At 52.5% G+C, this 25,363-nt stretch overlaps 1 protein-coding gene across 1 annotated transcript; it reads left to right on the top strand.

Annotated features, from left to right (window-relative positions):
* Positions 1 to 1,200: 1,200 nt before the first annotated feature.
* prdx5 (peroxiredoxin 5) lies at positions 1,201 to 20,623 on the top strand. The gene is made up of 6 exons (XM_041179982.1): positions 1,201 to 1,357; positions 15,594 to 15,728; positions 16,857 to 16,988; positions 18,351 to 18,389; positions 19,609 to 19,673; positions 20,406 to 20,623. The coding sequence occupies exons 1-6, from the start codon at positions 1,265 to 1,267 to the stop codon at positions 20,509 to 20,511; spliced, it is 570 nt and encodes a 189-aa protein (XP_041035916.1). The 5' UTR covers positions 1,201 to 1,264; the 3' UTR covers positions 20,512 to 20,623.
* Positions 20,624 to 25,363: the final 4,740 nt, after the last annotated feature.

Below are 25,363 nucleotides of genomic sequence, written 5' to 3'. Positions count from 1 at the left end.
AGGCCTTTATCCATCAGAGTTTAGTAGAATGAGAGGTGATCTTATTGAAACGTACAAGATTCTGAGGGGGCCTGACAGGTTAGATGTTGAGAAATAAAAAAAGAAATAGCTGGAAAAGCTCAGCAGGTCTGACAGCATCTGCGGAGAGGAACACAGTTAACATTTCAAGTCCGTATGACTCTTCATCAGAACTAAAGAAAAATAGAAATGAGGTGAAATATAAGCTGTTTGAGGGGGGTGGGACAGGTGGAGCTGGTTAGAGAGCCGGTGATAGTTGGAGGCAGAGAAGAGATTGCCAAAGATGTCATAGACAAAAGGACAAAGGGGTGTTGACGGTGGTGATATTAGCTAAAGGATGTGCTAATGGTGACATTAAGGGTAGAAAGCTAGTGACAGATGGCCCTAGCGGGGGTGGGGTGGGGGGGAAGGGATCGAAATGGGCTAAAGGGTGGAGAGCTGAGCCCTCCCAGCTCTTTTTGTTTATATTTCAGATTTCCAGCATCCGCGGTATTTTGCTTTTACCTAGATGTTGAGCAGATGTTTCCACTGGCGGGGGGAATATCTCGAACTAGGGGACATGGCTGCTGAATAAGGGGACACTCATTTAAAACTGAGATGCGAAGGAATTTCTCCTCTCAGAGGGTAGTGAATATCTGGGATTCGCTACCCTGGAGAGTTGTGGAGGGTAGACCACTGAAAGCGTTTAAAGCGGAGGGAGGTAGAATCAGGCTTGAGGGGCTGAATGGCCTCCTCCTGCTCCTATTTCCTTATGCTCTGATGTCGGAGTCGAGAATGGTGCTGAACATTGGGCAATCATCATCAAACATCTGCTTCCATCCTGTCAAGTACTTGGTTCAAGGTTGCAGAGAGATGGGGAATAAATCATGTCACCTCCCAACCAACAACCTGGGTTAGTGGGGGTGGGGGGGAGAGAGAGAGAGAGAGAGAGAGAGAGGGCTGCATAGCGCGCATGCTCCATGCCCGTCACTGCAGGTGGAGTAGTAATGCGCATGCTCTGTGGTCAGTCACTGTTGGAGGGAGGGGCACACGCTCCGTGCCAGTCACCGCTGATAGGGCACTGCGCGTGCTCTGTGCCAGTCACCCTGAGTGAGCAGCCTGGCGGTGACGTCAGCGGAGGGGGGGAGCGTTGCGCATGCGGCCAGTTGCCAGTGGTGACGGCGGCTGGGAGGCGGGGAGAAGTAAGGTGGGGGGGTACGGTTAAGATGGAGGGCGGGCGCTTGCAGAGCTAAATAAAGGCTCGGAAATGAGGCAGTTACTGTACCAGAGGCTCTGGGGATCCGTCAGCTGCAGTTTGAGGCAGATTCATCGCAATTCAGCCGCCGCCATGTCCATCAAGGTAAAGGGGAGGGGGCGAGGAGGGGAGGGGGGGCGGAGAGGGTGGGCGAGGAGGGGAGGGGGGGCGGAGAGGGTGGGCGAGGAGGGGAGGGGGGGGCGGAGAGGGTGGGCGAGGGAGTGGGGGGGAGAGAGAGGGTGGGCGAGGGAGTGGGGGGGAGAGAGAGGGTGGGCGAGGGAGTGGGGGGGAGAGAGAGGGTGGGCGAGGGAGTGGGGGGGAGAGAGAGGGTGGGCGAGGGAGTGGGGGGGAGAGAGAGGGTGGGCGAGGGAGTGGGGGGGAGAGAGAGGGTGGGCGAGGGAGTGGGGGGGAGAGAGAGGGTGGGCGAGGGAGTGGGGGGGAGAGAGAAGGTGGGCGAGGGAGTGGGGGGGAGAGAGAAGGTGGGCGAGGGAGTGGGGGGGAGAGAGAAGGTGGGCGAGGGAGTGGGGGGGAGAGAGAAGGTGGGCGAGGGAGTGGGGGGGAGAGAGAAGGTGGGCGAGGGAGTGGGGGGGAGAGAGAAGGTGGGCGAGGGAGTGGGGGGGAGAGAGAAGGTGGGCGAGGGAGTGGGGGGGAGAGAGAAGGTGGGCGAGGGAGTGGGGGGGAGAGAGAAGGTGGGCGAGGGAGTGGGGGGGAGAGAGAAGGTGGGCGAGGGAGTGGGGGGGAGAGAGAAGGTGGGCGAAGGAGTGGAGGGGGAGAGGGTGGGTGGGCGAGGGATTTGGGGGGAGAGTGTGGGTCACCTTGACCAAAACTCTCCACAGGACAGGAATAAGAGACAGTGGGGCTGAGGAATCAGCCTGGCCCAGCGCTCACTCAGCTTCAATCTCAGCCTCCAGGCACTAGAGGGTAAAGAGTTTTCAGCGCAATAACAGCATCAGGAGCTGACCAACCTACCACCAGCTGGTCAACCCCAACCCCTGCCTTTACACCCCCATCCCTTTAATCCCCACCAAAATCTGTCAACCCAATCCCTTTAATCCCCAACAAAATCTATCAATCCCCCCCCCTTTATTCCCCACCAAAATCTCTCAATCCCATCCCTTTAATCCCCGCCAAAATCTCTCAATCCCATCCCGTTAATCCCCGCCAAAATCTCTCAATCCCATCCCGTTAATCCCCGCCAAAATCTCTCAATCCCATCCCGTTAATCCCCGCCAAAATCTCTCAATCCCATCCCTTTAATCCCCACCAAAATCTGTCAACCCCATCCCTTTAATCCCCACCAAAATCTGTCAACCCCATCCCTTTAATTCCCAACAAAATCTATCAATCCCCCCCCCTTTATTCCCCACCAAAATCTCTCAATCCCATCCCGTTAATCCCCGCCAAAATCTGTCAACCCCATCCCTTTAATCCCCGCCAAAATCTGTCAACCCCATCCCTTTAATCCCCGCCAAAATCTGTCAACCCCATCCCTTTAATCCCCGCCAAAATCTGTCAACCCCATCCCTTTAATCCCCGCCAAAATCTGTCAACCCCATCCCTTTAATCCCCGCCAAAATCTGTCAACCCCATCCCTTTAATCCCCGCCAAAATCTGTCAACCCCATCCCTTTAATCCCCGCCAAAATCTGTCAACCCCATCCCTTTAATCCCTGCCAAAATCTGTCAACCCCATCCCTTTAATCCCCGCCAAAATCTGTCAACCCCATCCCTTTAATCCCCAACAAAATCTGTCAACCCCATCCCTTTAATCCCCAACAAAATCTGTCAACCCCATCCCTTTAATCCCCAACAAAATCTATCAATCCCCCCCCTTTAATCCCCACCAAAATCTCTGAATCCCATCCCTTTATCGCCCAAATCTGCCAATCTCCGATTTAAAATTAATTAATTTGGCATTTGCAGGAAAGCGTGCCAAATGTCAACTGCCATTTTGGCAGACAGAAATGTTTCCTAACTCCACTTCCTGACTCGAATCTTGAGACGCTGACTTAACCCCCAATACCCACCGCCCACTACTTGACTCCCCAACAAGCTCTCCCTCTCTTTACCTTCTAATATTTTGGAAACTTGGGGAGCAGAGTACCACGCCCCAGCGACCCCCCCCCCCCCCCACCCCCGCCGTCTCCCTTAACCGTCTTAAAGTTCCAGGGAGTGTGTGTAATCTCTCCGTTGTAATTTAACCTGTTGGAGTCCGAGTTTGATGTCGAATGGCTTTAACATCTGGAGCCCAGGTTATTTTCAGGCATGGCTGGATGCCAGGGTTTGGATCGGGCCTAGCCGGACCAGCAAGGCTCGTTTGCCCAGCGCGATTGTTTGCCAACTCTTACAGCTCCCCTACACCATGGAGACGGAGTTTGCTTTTAAGTAATAGCTAGACACACGGCCTCCTCCGAACTCGAAAACAAAAAGAGAGTGAAGGACTTGCATTTCCGCAGTGCCTCCCACAGCCCCCAGGCTGTCCCAGATTGCTTCAGAGGCACCCCGAATGGGAATCTTAGACCGAACTGAAATTGGGAAACAGAGGTGCTGGGAATGCGCACACCCAAATCTGGTTTGCGTTTATAAAAGCATTGACAGGCAGGCTCATGTTGGATGAGAGCGGCTTTTTAACCTCACTTTTGCAGGTTGACAGATACACATGTACGCACACAGTCTTTATATAAAACTTAGAAGGCCCTTTTAGAACTTCAGTTTGCTTAAAGTCTCCCTATGCTTTGGGGTGTGGGGTGGGGGTTGGGGGGACGGGGTGGTGGTGATGGTGGTGCAGAGATTTTCCACTTAACGTGCATTGCTTTTTGCTTTGATTCCTGAATCTACAATAAGACAGGCTCGAATTTCTATAGCGCCTCTCATGACACTAGGCCATCCCAAAGTGCTTCACAGCCAGCGGAGTGCCTATTGAAGGCCACCGTTGTCGTAATGTAGAAAACACAGCAGCCAATTTGCACTCAGCAAGCTCCCGCAAACCCCAACATATTAACGACTAGATAACGTGACGTTGATTGAGGGATAATTATTGGCCCCAGGACATCTCGGAGATCTGCCCCTCTCTTCTTCAACAATAGCGACTCTGTGAGATTTATTTATTTATTTTTGGCCCCCGGCCTGAGAGGGCAGACAGTGGGCACCTTGGCTTGACGTCTCATGCAAAAGGCGGCACCCTCCGCTAATTCGGCGCTGCCTCATTCCTGGCACCGGGGTGCCAGCCTTGGTTACGCGCCCAAGCCTCGGGGCTTGAACCCGCTGGGGTGACCGTGCTAGCCACTGAGCCCCAGCTGACACCTTTAGAAGCAGCTTGCCTCCCAATAAGCAATCATTTCTGCACCCGAGCCATCACCCCAGCCGTATCAGATCGATCAGCTGAGTGTTGGCTGCCTGTGGTTTTTTCTTTGTTCTTGTGATTGCGTGAGATAAACCTCCTCACGTATGGAAACCATGGCTGATTCGAATGCTTGATGGTGGACGTCGTGTCTGGTTGATGCCCGATGTGCTAATGCATTATCGGTGGACAATATTCCATCCTGGATGTTGTCTGTTTACACTGTGCACACTGCTTCATCCTAATACAGGTGCAGTCTTGGACTTTTGAGTTGCGCTGTGGCTAGAGAGAGCATTTTGAGCATTTCTCACCTCATACCCGGGTCCGTTCTCAACTAGGGGGCCATCAACGTGAGACGGTCACTAATAATTCAGGAGAAACTTTGTCACCCAGAGAGTGGGGAGAATGTGGAATTCACTCCCACAGAGAGTGGTCGAGGTGAATCGTATAGATACGTTTAAGGGGCAAGCTGGATAAACACACGAGGGAGAAAGGAGTAGTATAGGGTGATGAGGTGAGATGAAGAGGGCTGCAGTGTTGGCGACATCGGGTGAGGCCGGTGACTGCTCCCGACTGGGATGTGTGTCCTGTCTCCACTTTCCGTAGTCTCTGGTTTCCCACTGTGTTAGCTTCTGGAGAGAGAGGGGGACTGACAGATATGTCACAGTGAGGGCCTTCAGTAGGGGAGAATTTGGGGAGGGGAATGAAGGTTAGATGGTCCCTGCCTCACCCTCTCAGGAGAAAGCAGCGACTATACAGCGACTGCCATAATGGGAGTTTAGCGAACAAGTGCAAGATGCTATTGCTAAAGCTTCTTAGCTGTGTTTCACCTTAGCAACCCTTGTAAGCAGCTTGTATTTAAACCACTGCTTTTGCTGAAGGGTTTATTGTGTTATGAAGGGCAGTGGGGAAGAACAGGGGGAGGCCATTCAGCCCCTCAAGCTTGTTCTGCCATCCAATGAGATCATGGCTGATCTGTGAGCTAACTGCACGTTCCCACCTTTACCCCATATCCCTTAATACCTTTGGTTAAGAGAAATCTATCGCTCTCAGATTTAAAATTAATTAATCCGGCATCGATTGCCGTTTGCGGAGGAGAGTTTCCAAACTACTCCCCACCCTTTGGAAGAGTTTCCTAATCTCACTCCTGAAAGGCCTGGCTCTCATTTTTAGACTCAGCCCCCTAGTCCGAGACTCCCTGACCAGCGAGAATAGTTTCTCGCTCTCTGTTCCCCTTAATCTCTTGAAAACCTTAATCTTCAGAATTCCAGAAACACAACCTCAGTTTGTGTGATCATTCCTTGTAGTTTAACCCTTGGAGTCCCGGTATTATTCTGGTGAATCTACACCGTGCTCCACCCAAGGTCAGTATGTCCTTCCTAAGGTGGGTGTGGTGCCCAGAGCTGCTCCCAGTGACTCCAGGTGTGGTCTAACCAGGGCTTTGTACACCTGAAGCACAACTTCTACCCCCTTGTGTTCCAAACCTCTGGATATAAAGGCTAGAATTCCATGAGCCTTTTGGATGATTTTCTGTATCTGTCGATGGCATTTTAAAGATCTCTGTACCGCCCGCCGCCGCGCCCCCCCCCCCCCCCCCCCCCCCCCCCACCAAGTCTCTTTGGACTTCCACTGTTTCTAGCTTCTCACCATTTGGAAAGCCCTCTGTTCTACCCTCTTTAAGTCCAAACTGGATGACTTCACATTTGCCTTTGTTGAAATCCAGTTTCTCCCATTCACCTATTCTAACAATAACTCCTCTTGTAATGTTTTGCTTTCAGCTGCAACTGCTTGAGAGAGAGAGTGCGATTTCCTCACCTCTCCTCAGAGCGCTGCCTCCTGCTGGACACGGTACCTGCCTCCTGAGAGCCAGCTTTGCATGACTGCCAGTGAGCACATTGACCCTGGTGGGGGTGGGAGGGGGCTGGTGGTGGGGTGAGGGCAGGGGTAGTTTCTTCATACGATCCTGGCTGACCTTGGGCTACAACTCCACTTTCCCGCCTGCTTCCCACATCCCTTCATTCCCCAAGACCCCAAAACTCTCTCCGTCCCACAGCCTTAAACTTATTCAACGATGGAGCATCCACAATCCTCTGGGATAGAGAATTCCAAAGATTCACAACACTCTGAGTGAAGTAATTTCTCCTCATCACAGCCCCTTATCCTGAGACTGGGCCTCCGTGTTTTAAATTACCTCGACCAGTGGAAACAATCTCTCGGTGTCCACCCTGTCACAACCCCTTTAGGATCTTGTAGGTTTCAGTGAGATCCCCTCTCATTCTTCTAAACTCCAGAGAATACAGACCCAATTTACTCAGCCTCTCATCATTGGACAACTCCCCTCATCCCAGTGACCAATCGAGTGAACCTTCGCTGTTCTGCCTCCAATGCAAAGTGCCTCCTTTCCTAAATGTGGAGACCAACGCTGTACATGGGAGTAATTGAGGAGTAATATGTTTTTCACCCGGGGGGTGGTGGGGATCTGGAGCTCGGCGCCTCAGCAGGCAGTAAAGGCAGAAACCCTCATCATGTGTTTTAAAAAATATATATACATATAATTTGGATGTGCACTTGACAGGGTTATGGGACAAGAGCCTGGATTGTTTTTCAGTCGGCCGACACTGATATGGTGGACCAAATGGTGGTCTCCTGTGCCATAAACGTTCCTCGAGTCTGAGGTGCAAACGAGTGGTCAGGCGGGATCCCTTATGGACCTTTGACCTGTTGGCCGGGGCAGGAGCCGGGAAGCCTCCGTACCTCTTACTCGCCACTCCTTAAACTAAGCCTTGCAACACTTGTCCTGGCTGTCTCACACTTCCTCCTCCTCCTTCCCGGCTCTTCCAAAACTGCGCAATTCTGTACTTTCCTCATCAAACCACAGCTAGGAGTTTAGTCACCGGCCTTCTCGCTTCTCCTCTCGTTATCGCCATGCCTTCATCGGGATTTCTCAATTGCATTTTTGAAACAGAAAGCTGTTTCCTGTTTTGGGTTCAGCCCTGATGAGGACCTGTCATTCCAGGGTGTCGCTGTCATTCTGCCCTGGAGCGCGTTGCCCTGAACCCAGTTTGAGCTTCAGCGGCTATTGTTTCGAAACCGTGGCCTGCCTTGTGACGTCTTCTCTCCGATCGAGATCCCGAGCTGTAATAGAGACACTCTCTCTCTCTCTCCCCCCTACTCCTCTAAGATGCTCCTCAAAACCCACTTCTTTGACCGAGCTTTCAGTCACCCGTCCCTAATATCGCCTTTTATCTGATCTGTGCCCCTGCTGTGGGCTTTCTCATGTTAAAGATGCTATACAAATGCACATTGCCATGTGTGTGGTGGGAAGGGTAGAGCTTATCAACTGCACACCCTATTGTGCCTCCTGTTTCTTTCAAACTGTTTGGAGGGCGGCCAGCTGAGTGCCACAACAGGGTTGGGGGGGGGCTGCTGGATGCAGACTTGATGCCAATGGGCATTGGGGGCAAACGGTTGGCAGTGTTGCCCTGGATCGTGAGATGCAGAAGCCTCTGCGAGTAAGACTTTGTGTCTGTCGCTCTCTCTCTCTCTCTCTTAATGTGGAGTGTTAGCAGAAGGGAGCAAAAATCTGCGTGTGCATCTCCCAGATTTAAAACAAACACTCTTATCCAGTGGGTTAATCTTGAACACGCAATGACATTTTAATCAGGGGAGTTCCGTATCCCAAACTAAATACGGGAAACTGAGCTGTTGGCTGAATACAATCTCACAGGTCGCCTCGTATCTCATCTCGCAATGTAAGAAAACTGCTTTGTCACTCTCTCTTCCTCCTTTTCCATTTGTGGGCAGGGAGTTTTAAGCGTTTGCGGTCACACAAGATGGGAGGCTGAGCAAACATTCTGCTTCAAGGAGGGCGGGTCTGCAGATTGTGTTCATCCACCTGGAGCAATTTATTGCTCAAGCTATAGGCTCTATTGCTCAGCTGTGCCCCACTCCCCCTGCAGCCCCACCATGAGATCGGGAAGGAAGCAGGTTTCCACATTGCAGAATTCCCCTCCTGTTTAAACTCCTTCCCCATCCACACAATACTGGGTTTATCCCAGCTTTTTCTATTCTCTCTCTCCTTCACACACTCTCTCCTTCACACACTCTCTCCTTCACACACTCTCTCCTTCACACACTCTCTCCTTCACACACTCTCTCCTTCACACACTCTCTCCTTCACACACTCTCTCCTTCACACACTCTCTCCTTCACACACTCTCTCCTTCACACACTCTCTCCTTCACACACTCTCTCCTTCACACACTCTCTCCTTCACACACTCTCTCCTTCACACACTCTCTCCTTCACACACTCTCTCCTTCACACACTCTCTCCTTCACACACTCTCTCCTTCACACACTCTCTCCTTCACACACTCTCTCCTTCACACACTCTCTCCTTCACACACTCTCTCCTTCACACACTCTCTCCTTCACACACTCTCTCCTTCACACACTCTCTCCTTCACACACTCTCTCCTTCACACACTCTCTCCTTCACACACTCTCTCCTTCACACACTCTCTCCTTCACACACTCTCTCCTTCACACACTCTCTCCTTCACACACTCTCTCCTTCACACACTCTCTCCTTCACACACTCTCTCCTTCACACACTCTCTCCTTCACACACTCTCTCCTTCACACACTCTCTCCTTCACACACTCTCTCCTTCACACACTCTCTCCTTCACACACTCTCTCCTTCACACACTCTCTCCTTCACACACTCTCTCCTTCACACACTCTCTCCTTCACACACTCTCTCCTTCACACACTCTCTCCTTCACACACTCTCTCCTTCACACACTCTCTCCTTCACACACTCTCTCCTTCACACACTCTCTCCTTCACACACTCTCTCCTTCACACACTCTCTCCTTCACACACTCTCTCCTTCACACACTCTCTCCTTCACATGCACACTCTCCTTCACACACACTCTCTCCTTCACACACACTCTCTCCTTCACACACACTCTCTCCTTCACACACTCTCTCCTTCGCACACACTCTCCTTCGCACACTCTCTCCTTCGCACACTCTCTCCTTCGCACACTCTCTCCTTCGCACACACTCTCCTTCACACGCACACTCTCCTTCACACACACTCTCTCCTTCACACACACTCTCTCCTTCACACACACTCTCTCCTTCGCACACTCTCTCGCCTTCGCACACACTCTCGCCTTCGCACACACTCTCGCCTTCGCACACACTCTCGCCTTCGCACACACTCTCGCCTTCGCACACACTCTCGCCTTCGCACACACTCTCGCCTTCGCACACACTCTCGCCTTCGCACACACTCTCGCCTTCGCACACACTCTCGCCTTCGCACACACTCTCGCCTTCGCACACACTCTCGCCTTCGCACACACTCTCGCCTTCGCACACACTCTCGCCTTCGCACACACTCTCGCCTTCGCACACACTCTCTCTCTCTCTCTCCTCTCCCTCTCTCTGTCCTAGGTAGTTTTACCATAGGACTAACTCTCACAGACATAACCCTTGGCTCAAAGGGCCCAAGTTGAGATGGTAGAAGCTATTGCCATGGGCAGCACTCTCACCTCAGAGTCAGAAGGGGTTCAAGCCCTGCTCCAGGGAGTCAAGCACAGAATCCAGGCCAGCACTCCGAGCACCAGCAATGGTTTTTGGATGAGACATTAAACCGAGGCCCCTTCTGCCCTCTCAGGTGGGTGTAAAAGATCCCACGGCCGCTATTGGAAGAGGAACAGGGGGGAGTTCTCCCCGGTGTCCTGGGGCCGATATTTATCCCTCAACCAACATCACTAAAAACAGATGACCTGGATCATTATTGCATTGCTATTTGTGGGAGCTTACTGTGCGCAAATTAGCTACCACGTCTGCTACATCACAACGGGGACCACATTTTGAAGACACTTAATTGGCTGTAAAGTGCTTTGGGGCGTCCTGAGGTGGCAAAAGGCACTACAGAAATGTAAACTCCTTTCTAAATGTCTTTAGTGAGCATTGGGATGTTGTGGGGCCCTGGTTCCAGCTCCTCCTCTGGGTTTTGTGCCCATCTCCCTGGACCAGGGGCCCCAAGTGAGAATGGTTCTAACCAGGAGCTCTGAGCAACAAAGCTATCTTTCCCATGGGGGCATGAAGGGTGGTTAGAGTGACAGGACCCTAGTCAAACCCATTGAGCTATCAGAAATTGGAGATAAGGTAATTAAACCGCAATCTGGTTGCTAGCGCCACACCCGATGACTGTGTGAGTTTGAAATGCTGTAATCTGAAGGCTGACAGAGGACGATATGAGACCTATCTCAAACCGTCAGTTCTTATTTTCTGCTGCACCCTCCCTCGACCTGCTCTGATTATTGCCTAACTCTGAGCATGGACCTCGCCATGCCTCTCATTAACTTCCTCGCTCCCGGTGAAACCCCGTCTGTGTTCCCTCTCCTTCCCCCTCCCCCAACACGCCTTGGGAGGAGGCCATTCGGCCTAGCGAGCCCATGCTGGCTCTCTGCACACGCCGTTCCAGTCATTCCCATTCCCCACCCCCCACTCCATTCCCGTATCCCTGCAAGTTTATTTCCCTCGAGAGCCCACCCAATTTCCTTTAGAAACCGTCCATTGTCTCCGCTTCCACCCCCCTCGCGGGCAGCGAGTTCCAGGTCATTACTACTCACTGCGTTTTAAAAGAAGTTCCTCCTCACATCCTCCCCTGTATCTCTTACCCAAAATCTTAAATCTGTGTCCTTTCTGCCTCCCCCAAGTCCTTGTCCCATCAGCCAATGGGAACAGCTTTTCTTCGTCGACCTTATCCAAACCTGTCACCATCTTGTCCACCTCTATCAAATCCTCCCCCCTCCCCCTCAATCTTCTTTGCCCCAAGGAGAACAGGCCCAGCTTCTCCAACCCCCTAACCCTGTGGCTAAAAGCCCCTCATCCCTGGGACTGTTCTGGTCAATCTCCTCCGCAACCCTCTCAAAGACCCTCACATCCTCCCTACAGTGTAGTGACCAGAACTGGACACAGTACTCTAGTTGTGGCCTAACCAGAGCTTTATAAAGGTTCAATGTAGCCCCTGCTTTTGCACTCAATGCCTCTACTTATGAAGCCTGAGAAACCATTTGCTTTGCTAACTACTCTCTCAATATGTCTTGCCATCTTAAAAGGGTTCATGCACATGAATCCCCAGGCCCCTATGGCCCTGTTGCACTCTGTCGAATTGTGCTGTTACATCTATATTGCCTCTTCCAGTCCTTTCTGGCAAAATTCATCACCTCACACTTCTCTCTATCAAATTCCATCTGTCATTTGTCCGCCCATTCTGCTCACCTATGGTGATGCAAGCGAGTCAGAACTTGTGTTAATGAAGTACTTCGCAGACAGTTGAGCATTTTTTTTAAGCACTGCCAGTGTTGCGATATGAAAAGCAGCCAACTCTGCACAGCAAGCTCCCACAAGCAGCAGTGAGGCACAAGGCCAGGCCACTCACTCGTTTGAGGGATAGTTATTGGCTGGTGACATAGGGTTGGGGGCGGGGGTGGGGCAGGGTTGGTGATGGGGTGGGGGAATCGATTCCCTGCTCTTTCTGAGAGCGTCGTGGGCTCTTTTATGCCCACCCAAGAGGGCAGAAGGGCCCTCGGCTTAACGTCTCGTCTGAAAGGCAGCACCAGGAGTGTCAGCCTGGATCAAGTCTTGGGGGAAGTTTGGGGTTACGGGGAGACTGGCCCACCTTTAGATTTATTCTTTCATGGGATGCGGGCATCGCTGGCAAGGCCAACATTTGTTGCCCATCCCTAATTGCCCCTTGAGCTGAGTGTCTCGCTCAGCCATTTCAGAGGGCCGTTAAGAGTCAACCACATTGCTGTGGGTCTGGAGTCACATGTAGGCCAGACCGGGTAAGGAGGGCAGATTTCCTTCCCTAAAGAGACCTTAGTGATCCAGATGGGCTTTTACGACAATCGATGATATGAACGTAATACGAATTAGGAGCTTAGGAGCAGGACTAGGGCCACTTGTGGTGAGATTTGAACCCACACCACCAGGGCATTAGCCTGGGCCTTTGGGTTACTGGTCCAGTGATATTACTACTAGGCCACCGTCTCCCCACCCCGATCACGAGTGAACAGGTATGAAGAGAATCAAAAGAAGCAAAAAGCTCACGAAATGCTGGCCTTTACCTCAAAGTGAAGGGGTGGGGGGGGGGGGGGTACACCGAAAAGCAGAACGAGCTTCCATCTTGATCAGGCCCCATCTTGGGTAGAGCGTCCAGTTCTTGTCACTGGATCCCAAGAGAACGGCATTGGTTTCAGAGTGGCTTACAGTGCAGCTCCACCAGAATGCCGTTAGGATTAAGGAGAGTTAAGACGATGAGGAGAAGCTGCCCGCATTCTCTTGAGTTCAGAAGGTTTGGGCGGGCGATCGAGGTCTTAAAAATGTCAAAGGGACTCGACAGGGTAGACCAAGCGAAACTATTTCACTCACCCAGGGAAGTCTACAATGAGAGGGGCACAACTGTAAAATCTCAAGTTAGTATGGGGGAGGGAGTGGGACTAGATGAGGTTGCTGTCGCAGAGAGCCAGCAAAGACACAATGGGCTGAGTGGCCTCCCCCATGACGTAAGCGTTATCTGGGAGACAGCCCTTCCCCCACAGTGAGCCCAGAGCCGCCTCCTGTCATGACTGTGCTCGTTCCTCTATTTGTGTCGATGACGCTGTGGTGAGTGCCTCCCCCCGACAGCCAGGCTTTCCTCTCTGCTTCTTCCTGAGTGCACCATCATAGACAGGTGCTTCCTCCATATGACAACATGTTGACATCCCCACACGAGAGGTTGTAGCAATCGGATGCACATGCTCTCCCTCTCCTTCTGTCTGTCTCTCTCTCTCTCTCCCTCTGCCTGTCTCCTCTGAAAAACTTAACGGACAATTTCAAATCTGCTTTTTTTTTTTAGGGAAGGATATTCAGGTGGAGTTCAGATACAGATCAGCCATGATCTAATTGGATGGCTGGCCAGGCTCAGATGGGCTGAATGGCCTCTTCCAGCTCCTTGTACTGTCTCCGCCTCTCGTTTTCTTTCCTCTTTTGACGTCCCTTGTACAATCTGCAATCTTCTTGAGACCTAATCCTGTTTTCCATTCTTTCCCCTCCTTGGGAAGCATGGAGCTTGGCCTCTCCCCTGAGTTTCAGGGCATTGCCCATCCCTAATTGCCCCTTGAGAAGGTGGTGGTGAGCTGCCTTCTTGAACCACTGCAGTCCGTGTGGTGTAGGTACACCCACAACGCTGTTAGGGAGGGAGTTCCAGGATTTTGACCCAGCGACAGTGAAGGAACGGCCGATATATTTCCAAGTCAGGATGGTGTGTGGCTTGGAGGGGAACTTGCAGGTGGTGGTGTTCCCATGTGTCTGCTGCCCTTGTCCTTCTAGATGGTAGAGGTCACAGTTTTGGAAGGTGCTGTCTCAGGAGCCTTGGTGAGTTGCTGCAGTGCATCTTGTAGATGGTACACACACTGCTGCTACTGTGCGTCGGTGGTGGAGGGAGTGGCACCTTGTTTACCACTGGGATGAAAGTTGTGTTTGTTTGTTGTGGGTGCAGAGCACAGGGAGCTAGCCCAGCACCAAGATAGGGGAGGGGGGATGGCGCTGGGGGAAATGATGAACCAGAATAAGAAAGGAAGGGTCAGCAGTGGCTGGGCGGAGGGGGGAGAAATATCCTCTGTGTTCTTGAGACTTCAGGCTGGTTGAGTCAGACAGAAAGGCAGACCTGTGGTGTGACCTCTCTCCTCTCCGCAGTAGAGCCGTGCAGAGGCAGCTTCTTCCATGACTGCCTCTCCGGTGGCTGGGCCTGTCTGCTCTCTGGTGACTCTCAGGAGAGGTAAACATGTTTGTCGGAAGTACCCTCGAGCCTGCAGGTAACCCAGCAGCCTCCCACCTAGGCGCCTTCCCGAGCCGGGAGGCTCTTATTTATAATTAGCTACCGATTGGTTCCCTGAGGGTGGGGGGGGGGCTCGAGGCCCTCATCGCTGGCCAAACCACCCCCCCCCCCCCCCCACCACCCCCCCACAACCCACCCCCCCACCCCCCACCCCCACCCCCACCGTTCGGAGCGGTGAATTGATCTGGGGAAAACTCAGCAAAGGCTGCAAACAGCAAACTCCCAATTCTTCCACAGAGGGAAAATGGGGCCCAGGCCCCTCCAGCCCAGGACTAATGACTGAGCAGCAGGACTCGTCCCCGGTGGGTGAGGGAAGGGTCTCAGGACGGACCGCGGGAATGGGGTTCAGGGGTCGCTTATGATCCTGGGCGGAGAAGAGATGTAAAGGATTGGCCGGGCAGGTTTGTGACCATCTCCCTCCTGAGGGGGCTAAGAGGAGATTTAATGGTGTCTTTAAGACTCTTTTCCCCCGCCCCCCAACCCCACAATCTCCTCTAGCTGTGCAGCCGAGGGGGTATGAGTTGAGGATGGGCGAAAGGGTGGGTTGGAGAATAGACCCCCCTTTACACAGTGTGTAGCTGAGACAGAGACCATCGCATCTGCTTACCTCAGAGTCACCCACATCACATCGTCCACACCCTCACCCCCCCACCCACCAATTCTGGGCGTGCGTACCGGTGCTGGACTTGGATAGATAAGCTGCAGGCGCACATTCTCATCCTCCGACTGGCGCCAGCTACCATCTTGGATAAGGGGTTGGCGTGCTGAAGGTGAAGTGTCTGTAGTTTAAAGCCCCATTGCCCACACGCCTGGATGAAGAGTATTTTAGAGTATTTTGCTGCCTGCATTTGGCACTGAGCCCCGCCCCCCCTCCAGAAGCAGCTCTGTTCTCCATCTCGTTCCTGCCCCCTTTGGGGACCGCCATCCTGGGTAGTTCTCTCAAACAGCCGGCACGGGCACGATAGCCCAAGTGCCCTCCCCGCTGTGCTGTAGGGCTGTGATGGGTTGACCACGCCGCACTGCCCCAGGACCAGGAGCGGTGGCGGCGGTGAAAGAACCCGGCGGTAATGGCTTGGATTTCTGCCCTGGTTACAGGTCGGTGATAAATTGCCCCCAATCGACGTCCATGAGGGGGACCCTCACTGCGTTGTCAACATTGCCGAGCTCTTCAAGGGCAAGAAGGGGATCCTGTTCGGCGTTCCCGGAGCCTACACGCCAGGATGCAGTAAGGTAAGGTGCCACCCTCCACCATCTCGTTGGCGCTTTTCCAGTGAACCTTTTCATTTTCTCTTCCACCCACCCCCTCACCCTGGGGCCGCTGTCATTCTAAAGGGGTTGGGTGAGGGGGGGTGGTGTGGCGCTGCAGTTCCAACGCCCTGTCCCTCCTGTTTCAGCCTGGAGAGTGTCCGCTGATCAGCTGTTCGGCCACTTGGGGCTTCGCAGAGCCAGCCTCGTGAGTTCCAGTTTTGTTGTCGCCAGCCCCACCCCCATGGCATCCCGATATGATTTGCAGCCAATAACTTTTGAAGTTGGTTCTGCGTGAGCCTGCTCTGTGCACAGCAAGATCCCGCGGTGCGACATATGCCCAGGCAAAGAACATGGGACAGGACTTTTTTTTATGACGCTCTCGGTTTAACGTCTCATCTGAAATGGCGCCTGGGACAGGGCAGCACCCAACTCGGCGCTGGCCCTCCCACAATGCAGCACCCCCTCAGCACTGGCCCTCCGACAACGCAGCCCTGGGAGGTCTTTTGTCTTCGTTTGTGGGATGAGGGCATCACTGGCTAGGCCAACATTTATTGCCCATCCCTAATTGCCCCTTGAGAAGGTGGTGGTGAGCTGCCTTCTTGAGCCGCTGCAGTCCGTGTAGTGTAGGTACACCCACAGCGCTGTTAGGGAGGGAGTTCCAGGATTTTGACCCAGCGACAGTGAAGGAACGGCCAATATATTTCCAAGTCAGGATGGTGAGTGGCTCGGAGGGGAACTTGCAGCTGGTGGTGTTCCCCATGTGTCTGCTGCCCTTGTCCTTCTAGATGGTAGAGGTCGCGGGTTTGGGAGGTGCTGTCGAAGGGTGAGCTTGCATTGCTGTGTTGGTTTTTGTGACCAAGCCGCTGGAGTAGGATTTGAACCTTTGGCCGAGAGCAGTGTTCACTGAGCCTCCACCGATAGCGGGAAAGGGCTGTAATGTTTGGGTGGATGGTTAGCAGGTGGGATATTTGGGTGCTTCTCGCTCGGCAGGGTGTTCTTCACCACTCTTCCGCTTGAACTGGCTCGGTTAGGTCTTTGCTGGATCACTGGCTGCAGTATCTTTCCACGCTCACTCTAACTCTAGACTTGGGTTTCTCTGTTCTTAACCAGTCTCACTTGCCCAGCTATGTTGAGAAGTATGATGAGCTCAAGAAGAAGGGAATGGATATCATCGCTTGCATTTCGGTCAACGATGCTTTCGTCATGAGTGCCTGGGGGAAGGATCAGAAAGCTGATGGAAAGGTAAGTTTGAGACGGACAGAGAGAGAGAGAGAGAGAGATGGGGCAGGGGGTAGAGAGACAGACAGACAAAAAGAGAAAGAGGGAGAGACAGACAGGGTGAGAGAGAGAGAGAGAAGGACAGACAGACAAATAGAGTGAGACAGACAGACTGAAACACAGCCTGTCTCCAACACCTTTACATCCTTCCTAAAGTGTGGCGCCCAGAACTGGACACAACACTCCAGCTGAGGCCAAACTAGTGGCTTATACAGTTCAGCAGGTTGCTGGTGTACTCTGTGCCCCTATTAATAAAGCCCAGGATACTGTATACTTTAATAAGCACTCTCTCAACCTGTCCTGCCACTTTCAATGATTTATGCACATTTACCCCCGGGTCTCTCTGCTCCTGCACTCCCTTTAGAGTTGGACCCTTTATTTTATATAGTCTTTCCACATTGCTCCTACCAGAATTAATCACCTCACATTTCTCTGCATTGAACTTCATCTGCCACTTATCCACCCATTCCACCAACCTGTCCATGTCCTTTTGAAGTTCAGCACTATCCTCACAGCTCACAATGCTCCCAAGTTTCACATCAGCTGCAAACTTTGAAATTGTGCCCTATACATTGTGGTCCAGATCATTGTAAAATATCAGGAAGAGCAAGAGTCCAGCACTGACCCCTGGGGAACTCCACTACAAACCTTCCTCCAGCCCTAAAACATCCATTAACCACTGCGCTCGGTTTCCTGTCACTCAGCCAATTTTGTATCCATGTTGTTACTGCTCCTTTTAATCCAGGAGCTATAACTTTGCTCACCACTCTGTTGTGTGGCACAGTATCAAATGCCTTTTGGAAGTCCATGTACATCATCCACAGCATTACCCTCATCAACCCTCTCTGTTACCTCATCAAAAATCTCCAAGTTAGTTAAACATAATTTTCCCTTCAATCCATGCTGGCTCTCCTTGATTAACCTGCATGTGCCCTCATTTTGTCCCAATTATTGCTTCTAGAAGTTTCCCCACCACCAAAGTTAAACTTACTGGCCCGTAGTTGCTGGGTTTATCTTTACACCCGGTGTTGCCCACCTATTTGGCTAAGGGAGGCATCGCGACTGAGCCCGATCCCCTGCACCCCCCCCCCCAGCAGTGACCAGGGACAGAAGCTGTGTCTGGCTGTGGTTCTTTTCCCCTGTGTCAGCTGCACTATCCCCTTTCACTGTAATTTCCCATTTGTCATCTCAAGCATTGAGAACGTGAAGCATTAACCGGTGGGGGATTGGGGAGTGTTTCACAATAGTCTGGCTCATGAATCTGGCTCTTTGCTTCATCCGAGTGTGTCCGTAAGGAGCTAATTGTCTGATACTGTCTTTCTTTAGGTGCGAATGTTGGCAGATCCCACTGGAGCCTTCACACGAGTGAGTAAAAAAACTCCTGTTCCAACTGTTTTATTCATTCACAGGATATGGGTGTTGCTGGCTGGGCCCAGCATTTATTGCGCATCCCTAATTGCCCCTTGAGAAGGTGGTGGTGAGCTGCCTTCTTGAACTGCTGCAGTCCCTGTGGTGTAGGTACACCCACAGTGCTGTTAGGGAGGGAGTTCCAGGATTTTGACCCAGTGACAGTGAAGGAACGGCTGATATATTTCCAAGTCAGGATGGTGAGTGACTTGGAGGGGAACTTGCAGGTGGTGGTGTTCCCATGTGCCTGCTGCCCTTGTCCTTCTAGATGGTAGAGGTCGTGGGTTTGGAAGGTGCTGTTGAAGGAGCCTTGGTGAGTTGCTGCAGTGCATCTTGTAGATGGTACACACACTGCTGCTACTGCGCGTCGGTGGTGGAGAGAGTGAATGTTTGTGGATGGGGTGCCAATCAGGCGGGGCTGCTTTGTCCTGGATGGTGTCGAACTTCTTAAATGTTGTGGGAGCTGCACTCATCCAGGCAAGTGGAGAGTATTCCATCACACTCCTGACTTGTGCCTTGTAGATGGTGGACAGGCTTTGGGGAGTAAGGAGATGAGTTACTCGCCACAGGATTCCCAGCCTCTGACCTGCTCTTGTAGCCACAGTGTTTATCTGGCTGGTCCAGTTCAGTTTCTGGTCAATGGTAACCCCCAGGACGCTTGCGCCCGTGTTAAATCTGGATCCTTCGCCAGCGAATCATACGCCAGTCTACCTGTTTCAAGAGAAGGACTCCCAGGATCACTGTGTAGGATACCGCCGAGACTGTAGAACCAATTGTAACTGAGGGAGAGAGTTTGAGGAGCAGTGAGATAGATGGAGTGTTAGTAATAGAGGCTCATGTTCCTCACCCCACCCCATCATTTCCCTTGTGTTTTGACAGTGGCGGAGGGGAGTTGAGCAGATTGAATACCTTTTGCAGGAGATGAGACAGAGCTTTGAGAAAGGCAGCAGTGTTTGCATTGCTGTGTCGATGGGCTGAATGGTCTCCTGTAAACGTTTAGGCTTTAATGGAAGAAAGTGGCCTGCAGGCACTGCCTGTCAAACCGTGATTGTCCCCTGGTCCGCCCGAGTCGCCCCTCCCCCTCTGCACAGGGGTCCGGGAGTGGGAGGTGCTCCTGTGCCACGTGTCCCCACCGCCCCCATTCCCCATGGATTAACCTTTCCCTCCCTCTCCGCAGGCTGTGGGTCTCGAGTTGGAAAAGGAGCAGTTAATCGCGGCTTTGGGGAACAAGAGGTGCAAGAGGTAAGCTATGCATTTTAATTCTCTGGGGCCGCTTTTGATATTTGAGACCTGAGCCGTCCCGTCCAAGGCTCATTCCTGGCTCATTCCTGGCTGCTCCTTCATCTCCAGATGCCCCCCCGCAGGGCAGTGGCACCTCCACGATTTGTCTTTTAAAAATGTATGTCCTCTTGGGGCAGAGTTGCAAATGTGAAGGGATGCCAGGCTGTGTCCGCCTGAGACTGTAACCACACAATGATCAGGAGAAAAATCTCTCGCCTCCTCCCTCCCCGGTTCCCTACCAGCACCTAAAGGGCATTGAGACATCTGTACTGTACCTGCCCTGGGAGTGTTTGATGGGGACAGTGTAGAGGGAGATTTACTCTGTATCTAATCCCGTGCTGTACCTGTCCTGGGAGTGTTTGATGGGGACAGTGTAGAGGGAGCTTTACTCTGTATCTAACCCCGTGCTGTACCTGTCCTGGGAGTGTTTGATGGGGACAGTGTAGAGGGAGCTTTACTCTGTATCTAACCCCGTGCTGTACCTGCCCTGGGAGTGTTTGATGGGGACTGTGTAGAGGGAGCATTACTCTGTATCTAACTCCGTGCTGTACCTCTCCTGGGAGTGTTTGATGGGGACAGTGTAGAGGGAGCTTTACTCTGTATCTAACCCTGTGCTGTACCTGCCCTGGCCTTTCAGCTCTAATATCTTAATTTCGACTCTCTGAGCGCTGAAATGGCTGTTTTTTCCCTCAGATTTGTAATGGTGCTCGACAATGATATTGTGAAGGAGCTGAAGGTGGAACAGGATGGAACTGGCCTCTCCTGCAGTCTGGCCTCCCATGCCATGCAGCTCATCTGAAAGCTCCAGGGAGCTGGTTTCAGGCTGTGCAGACCCTGGTGACTGACTGCTGAGGCATTGGGAGTGTAACATTGTGTGAATGTAACCCTTTAATAAAAGTATTACAACTTGACGTGCTCCGCATCACCTTCCTTTGTGTACCCGTACCTTCAGTTCCAATAAACGCTCGTGGATGGCTTCACATCGCTATACACTCCACTGCAAGCTGCAGCTATACTGGATACTGCCTTTCGCATCACAGATCCTCACAGGAGCATTTGTCAAACAAACACTTACCACATTGGGAGACAGTGGGGACAGGCAGCCAAAAGGCTGTTAAATGTGAAGCTTTACCAGACTAATACCAGGAAGGGGTGGGTTGTCTTATGAGGAACGGCTGGACAGGTTAGGCCTGTATCCGCTGGAGTTTAGAAGAGTAAGAGGTGATGTTTCACTTGATTGAAACATATAAGATCCCAAGGGGTGGATGGGGAGAGGATGTTTCCTCTTATGGGAGAATCTAGAACTATAGGGGTGACTGTTTCAAAATAAGGCGCTGCCCAATTCAAAACAGAGATAGGGTGAAATTTTTTCACCGAGTCTTTGGAACTCTTGAAAAGGTGGCAGACGCAGAGTCTGAATGTTTTTGAGGCGGAGGTGGATAGATTCTTGGTAAGCAAGGGGGGGGGGGGCGAAAGGTTATCGGGGGTAGGTGGGATGCAGATTTCAGGTCACTGTCAGATCAGCCATGATCTCATTAAATGGCGGAGCAGGCTCGAGGGGCTGAATGGCCTCCTCCTGCTCCTTGTTTGTGTAAGTTTGGCCAATGAGGTCTGCCTTAAGGAGAGGGAGAGGCGGAGGGGTTTAGGGAGGGAATTCCAGAGCTCGGGGCCCCCAGGCAGTTGACGGCACGGCCGCCAATGGTGGAGCGATGGGAAATCGGGGGATGGGCAAGAGGCCGGAATTGGAGGAGCGCAGAGATCTCGGAGGGTTGTCGGGCTGGAGGAGGTTTTGGAGATGGGGTGGGGGGGAGGGGGGGGGAGGCGAGGCCATGGATGGATTTGAAAACAAGGATGAGAATTGTAAAATCGACCTCACTCGCCCGCGAGCCAGTGTCGGTCAGTGAGCATGGCAGGAGCTGGGGGGGGGGGGCGGGTGCAGTGACAGGGGGAAACAGGACTTGCTTCGAGTTAGGACAAGGGCCGCAGAGCTTTGGAGGACCTCAAGTTTACAGAGGGCAGAACGTGGGAGGCCAGCTAGGGGCGAGTTGGAACATGTACAGGTCTTGAGGTAACAAAGGCATGGGCGAGGGTTTCGGTAGCCGAGCAGCTGAGACTGGGGCGCTGTTGCGGAGGTGGGAACAGGCAGTCATGGCGAGGACGAGGTCAGGGTCCCACCTTGGGGACCGAATGTGACGCCCAGGGCTGGATTTTCAGCTCGGTGCACGAGCCGGGCACACACATGAGTGTGAAACATCATGCGAGCGTCCCAGGCATCATCACACACTTGCGCCACTTACACTTCCGGCCGGCGGGTGTGCACGGGAATTGGCAGCGTGCCTGCGGGCAACTAGAAGGGCCCTTAAGCCCTTGAATAAACTAAAGTGGATTTTTCCCAGCCTGGCCGACCTTCCAGTAGGCGGGCAAATTGGCCGGGCAGTTTTTGGGGGAACCTCATCCACGGGCGGGATGAGGTCTCTGATATTAATTAAAAATAAAGTAAAATTTAAAAAAAAACTCATTTCTAACACATCCCTGCTCGTGACAGAGGAGGCGATATTTACCCCGATTTTAAAATCTTCCTTAATGTTAGAAACCTTCAGCTCCCTGAGGCAGCTCTGTGCCCTGTAGGGAACTGTCACAGAGCGCTACTCCCCACAGTGCATGCACTGACTTCCGTGCTCGCTTCTCTCCCCCCGCCCCCCCCCCCCCAGCGGCAGCGCTGAGGTTAGCAGCACGCGCCAATTAACGGCCAGCCAGCCAGGTCTTCAATCCTCCCCCCCCCCCCCGTCGATATGTAGTTGTTGCGTTACTGTCGGAGAGGCGAGGAGAGAGGGGTTTAAGAAGATGGTTTGCAACCAAGAAGCGATGCCTGTGGTAAACTTGGCGTTTAGGGTTGACCCCGGAGCAATGCAGGGTTTTGGTGCCGGAGGAATGCAGGGTTTTGGTACACTCTAACTGCACCAGTGTATCCCCCATTGCAGCCGCCACCCTGCCCATAACGCAGACTGGGCGACCGCTTTGCAGAACACCTGCGGTCTGTCCGCAAGCATGACCCAAACCTCCCTGTCGCTTGCCATTTTAACAGTCCACCCTGCTCTCTTGCCCACATGTCAGTCCTTGGCCTGCTGCATTGTTCCAGTGAAGCCCAACGCAAACTGGAGGAACAGCACCTCATCTTCCGACTAGGCACTTTACAGCCTTCCGGACTGAATATTGAGTTCAACAACTTTAGATCTTGAACTCCATCCTCCATCCCCACCCCCTTTCCGTTTCTTCCCCCTCCTCTTTGTTTTTTCCAACAATTCATATTGATTTTTGTTTTCCTACCTATTTCCATTATTTTTAAATGTATTTCCACCCATCGTTTATCTATATCTTTTATGCCCTTTTAGTCTTATTTCACCCCACTAGAGCTATCTGTACCTTGAGTGTCTTCCCATCCATTCTTAATTAGCACATTCTTTTAGATAATATCACCACCTTCAACACCTCTTTGTTCTTTTGTCTGTGACATCTTTTGGTTATCTCCTCCTATCACTGCTTGCTTGTCCCAACAACCCCCCCTTCCCTTATCACCCTCCCCCCCGCCTTAACCCAGCTTATATTTCACCCCTTTCCTATTTTTACTTAGTTCTGTCGAAGGGTCATGAGGACTCGAAACTTCGACTGTGTTCTTCTCCGCCGATGCTGCCAGACCTGCTGAGTTTGTCCAGGTATTTCTGTTTTTGTTTTTGTTTTGGATTTCCAGCATCCGCAGTTTTTTGTTTTTAACCCTGTCCATTGCCTGTTTACCAGCCACATAAACACCAGCCGAAGAGCAGATAGAGAAAGCAGCTGCCCCGGGTAGTGGTCAACACGGAGAGGTATCAGGAACCACACCCCACCTAACCAGCTTTGATAAGGGTTTCACTGCCGTTCCCCAGAATAGAGCCTCACTGGCACTCCTGCCAATAGGGCCACCCACTGCCCTGCGGGTACACAGAGGGCGGCACAGCGTCTCCTGTCGATCCAGGTTACAGGGAGCTGTTTGCTTTCTCCGAGTCTACCCCTTCTGCACACAGCGAGAGGAGATGAAAGTGATTGGGGGCGGCTGAGAAAATATTAAGCGGAGTGAGGAGTGGCATGGTAGGTGGGGCGCGATATGATAGCCAAGTGACTGGAGTGCCCTGGGCGGGTACTGCCAAATATTAGCACAAGTTTTATCTACGCAGCTTTGGGAGATAAACATGCTCGGGCCAATGAGTTATAGCAGAGATTGCAGTCAGTCCGATGGATCAGAGTGTCAAAAGCATTGGAGTATAAGGTATAGGAGCAGGAGGGGGTCCATTCAGCCCCTCAAGCCTGTTTTCCCCATTCAACGCAATTTTCTGCCTTGACTCCAACTTCCTACCCTGTCCCCTAACTCCTCCAGCCCAAAAATGTCTTGAACGCAATCGATGGCTGAGCCTCCACAGCTCCCTGGGGTAGAAAATTCCAAAGATTCACCACCCTGAGAGTGAAGGAATTCCTCCTCATCTCAATGCAAAATGGCTGACCCTCTTCCTCCTGAGACTGACCCCGTGTTCTCGACCCTACGGTCAGGGGGAGACAGCCTCTCAGCATCTACCCGAAGAATTTCCAATGTTTCGCACATTCAACCCTCAGTAAACTTGAAGTCATTCAAAACTCTGCTGCCCATATTCTAACTCACAAGCCCCAATTCCCCTATCACCACCAACCCCACCACCCCCGAGCGAGCTTACTCCTTGTCTAGCAATCTCCTGATTTTAAATTCTCACCCGTTTTCAAATCCCTCCATGGCCTTGACCTTCCGCTCCCTATCTCTGTAACCTCCAGCCCCTACACCCCTCCCTATACCTGCAACCTCCTCCAGCCCCTACAACCCTCCCTATCCCTGTAACCTCCTCCAGCCCCTACAACCCTCCCTATCTCTGTAACCTCCTCCAGCCCCTACAACCCTCCCTATCTCTGTAACCTCCTCCAGCCCCTACAACCCTCCCTATCCCTGTAACCTCCTCCACCCCCTACAACCCTCCCTATCTCTGTAACCTCCTCCAGCCCCTACAACCCTCCCTATCCCTGTAACCTCCTCCACCCCCTACAACCCTCCCTATCCCTGTAACCTCCTCCACCCCCTACAACCCTCCCTATCTCTGTAACCTCCTCCAGCCCCTACAACCCTCCCTATCTCTGTAACCTCCTCCAGCCCCTACAACTCTCCCTATCTATGTAACCTCCTCCACCCCCTACAACCCTCCCTATCCCTGTAACCTCCTCCAGCCCCTACACCCCTCCCTATCCCTGTAACCTCCTCCACCCCCTACAACCCTCCTTATCTCTGTAACCTCCTCCAGCCCCTACAACCCTCCCTATCTCTGTAACCTCCTCCAGCCCCTACAACCCTCCCTATCTCTGTAACCTCCTCCAGCCCCTACAACCCTCCCTATCTCTGTAACCTCCTCCACCCCCTACAACCCTCCCTATCTCTGTAACCTCCTCCAGCCCCTACAACCCACCCTATCTCTGTAACCTCCTCCAGCCCCTACAACCCTCCCTATCTCTGTAACCTCCTCCAGCCCCTACACCCCTCCCTATCTCTTTAACCTCCTCCACCCCCTACACCCCTCCCTATCTCTGTAACCTCCTCCAGC

Source organism: Carcharodon carcharias, chromosome 37 (genome assembly GCF_017639515.1).
Source record: "Carcharodon carcharias isolate sCarCar2 chromosome 37, sCarCar2.pri, whole genome shotgun sequence".
NCBI lineage: Eukaryota > Metazoa > Chordata > Chondrichthyes > Lamniformes > Lamnidae > Carcharodon > Carcharodon carcharias.
Note: the sequence above shows the minus strand (reverse complement) of the source record. Positions and strands in the feature narration are given on the sequence as shown.

What these genes read in the sequence shown, in the direction of transcription:
- prdx5 (XM_041179982.1), top strand. Translation starts at nt 1,265, where the DNA reads ATGAGGCAGTTACTGTACCAGAGGCTCTGGGGATCCGTCAGCTGCAGT. An exon ending in ATCAGAAAGCTGATGGAAAG is followed by an intron (nt 16,989 to 18,350) that starts GTAAGTTTGAGA and finishes GTCTTTCTTTAG; the next exon opens with GTGCGAATGTTGGCAGATCC. An exon ending in CCACTGGAGCCTTCACACGA is followed by an intron (nt 18,390 to 19,608) that starts GTGAGTAAAAAA and finishes CCCTCTCCGCAG; the next exon opens with GCTGTGGGTCTCGAGTTGGA.